This window comes from Penaeus monodon, chromosome 31, assembly GCF_015228065.2.
Source record: "Penaeus monodon isolate SGIC_2016 chromosome 31, NSTDA_Pmon_1, whole genome shotgun sequence".
NCBI lineage: Eukaryota > Metazoa > Arthropoda > Malacostraca > Decapoda > Penaeidae > Penaeus > Penaeus monodon.
The window spans coordinates 4,476,780-4,477,582 of record NC_051416.1 but is presented as its reverse complement, the minus strand read 5'-3'; the positions used below and the strand labels follow the sequence as shown (position 1 = coordinate 4,477,582).

Here is an 803-nt window from a genome sequence, read left to right as displayed (position 1 = left end):
CATTTAGTACAAATGGTAGCCTACGTATCAAATAACGTGATTGAAAAAAAAATTCCTTATAATATCTATTTCACAAAACATACAAGAACTTAGACTTACAGCATCAGGATGTTTCTCCCTCCACATATCAGCATAAAATTTCCCTTGGGTCTTCAGTATCTCTCTACTTAAGGTCTTTACCATGATGAAACTTTTCGACACAAACTCACTTCTCCAGTAATTAAAAAAAACACACGAAGCGAAATTAAATTCTTAAAAAAAAGCCAAAAAACACACACACACGAAAGAAGTAATCAAATTATAAAATCCTTTCTTTCTTTCTATTTATAAAGAAGCACAAAGCACCACAGAGCTTCAAAAGCACAAGAGTTCCGAAGGCGTTCTGTCTGTCGCGACCAGATTGAAAAGCGACCGCGACTGGGCCTCTGGAGGGTGCCAAGGAATCGCTGACTCCGCCTCCAAGCTCGGTTCGGAAGCCCCGCCCCTAGCTCCTTGGGCAGAGGGTTTTCCTCCCTTACCCCCCCCCCTTCCCTCCTCCCCCTCGCTCTCAGTTCCTTCGGCAGAGGGTTTCCTTCACCCCTACCTTCCCCCCACCCCCCAGCAATTTCGAGGTCGTATCTCCCTTACTTTCGTCTCTCGATCGGAAATATCAGTGTGGAGAGACTAAATGGGAATTACGAGCTTTCATATTTCGATGCGGATGGGAAGAGTTTCTAAATCTTGTGTTCCATAACATGAACGTCACTAGTACCCACTGAAGTCGACAGATTACGGTAGTATTTTCATACTAATCTGTTTAATTC

General features: G+C 43.3%; 1 protein-coding gene across 3 annotated transcripts in view; it reads right to left on the bottom strand.

Moving 5' to 3' along the window:
- Positions 1-803, bottom strand: part of LOC119593009 (protein white-like) — a gene marked incomplete at its 3' end in the record, with an annotated part of 10,442 nt that overhangs the window by 7,206 nt on the left and 2,433 nt on the right. Inside the window, 1 exon segment of one of the 3 annotated variants that reach the window (XM_037941900.1) lies at positions 100-389. Coding sequence (XP_037797828.1) covers positions 100-183 — 84 coding nt within the window. The 5' untranslated portion in view covers positions 184-389. 3 annotated transcript variants of the gene reach the window in all.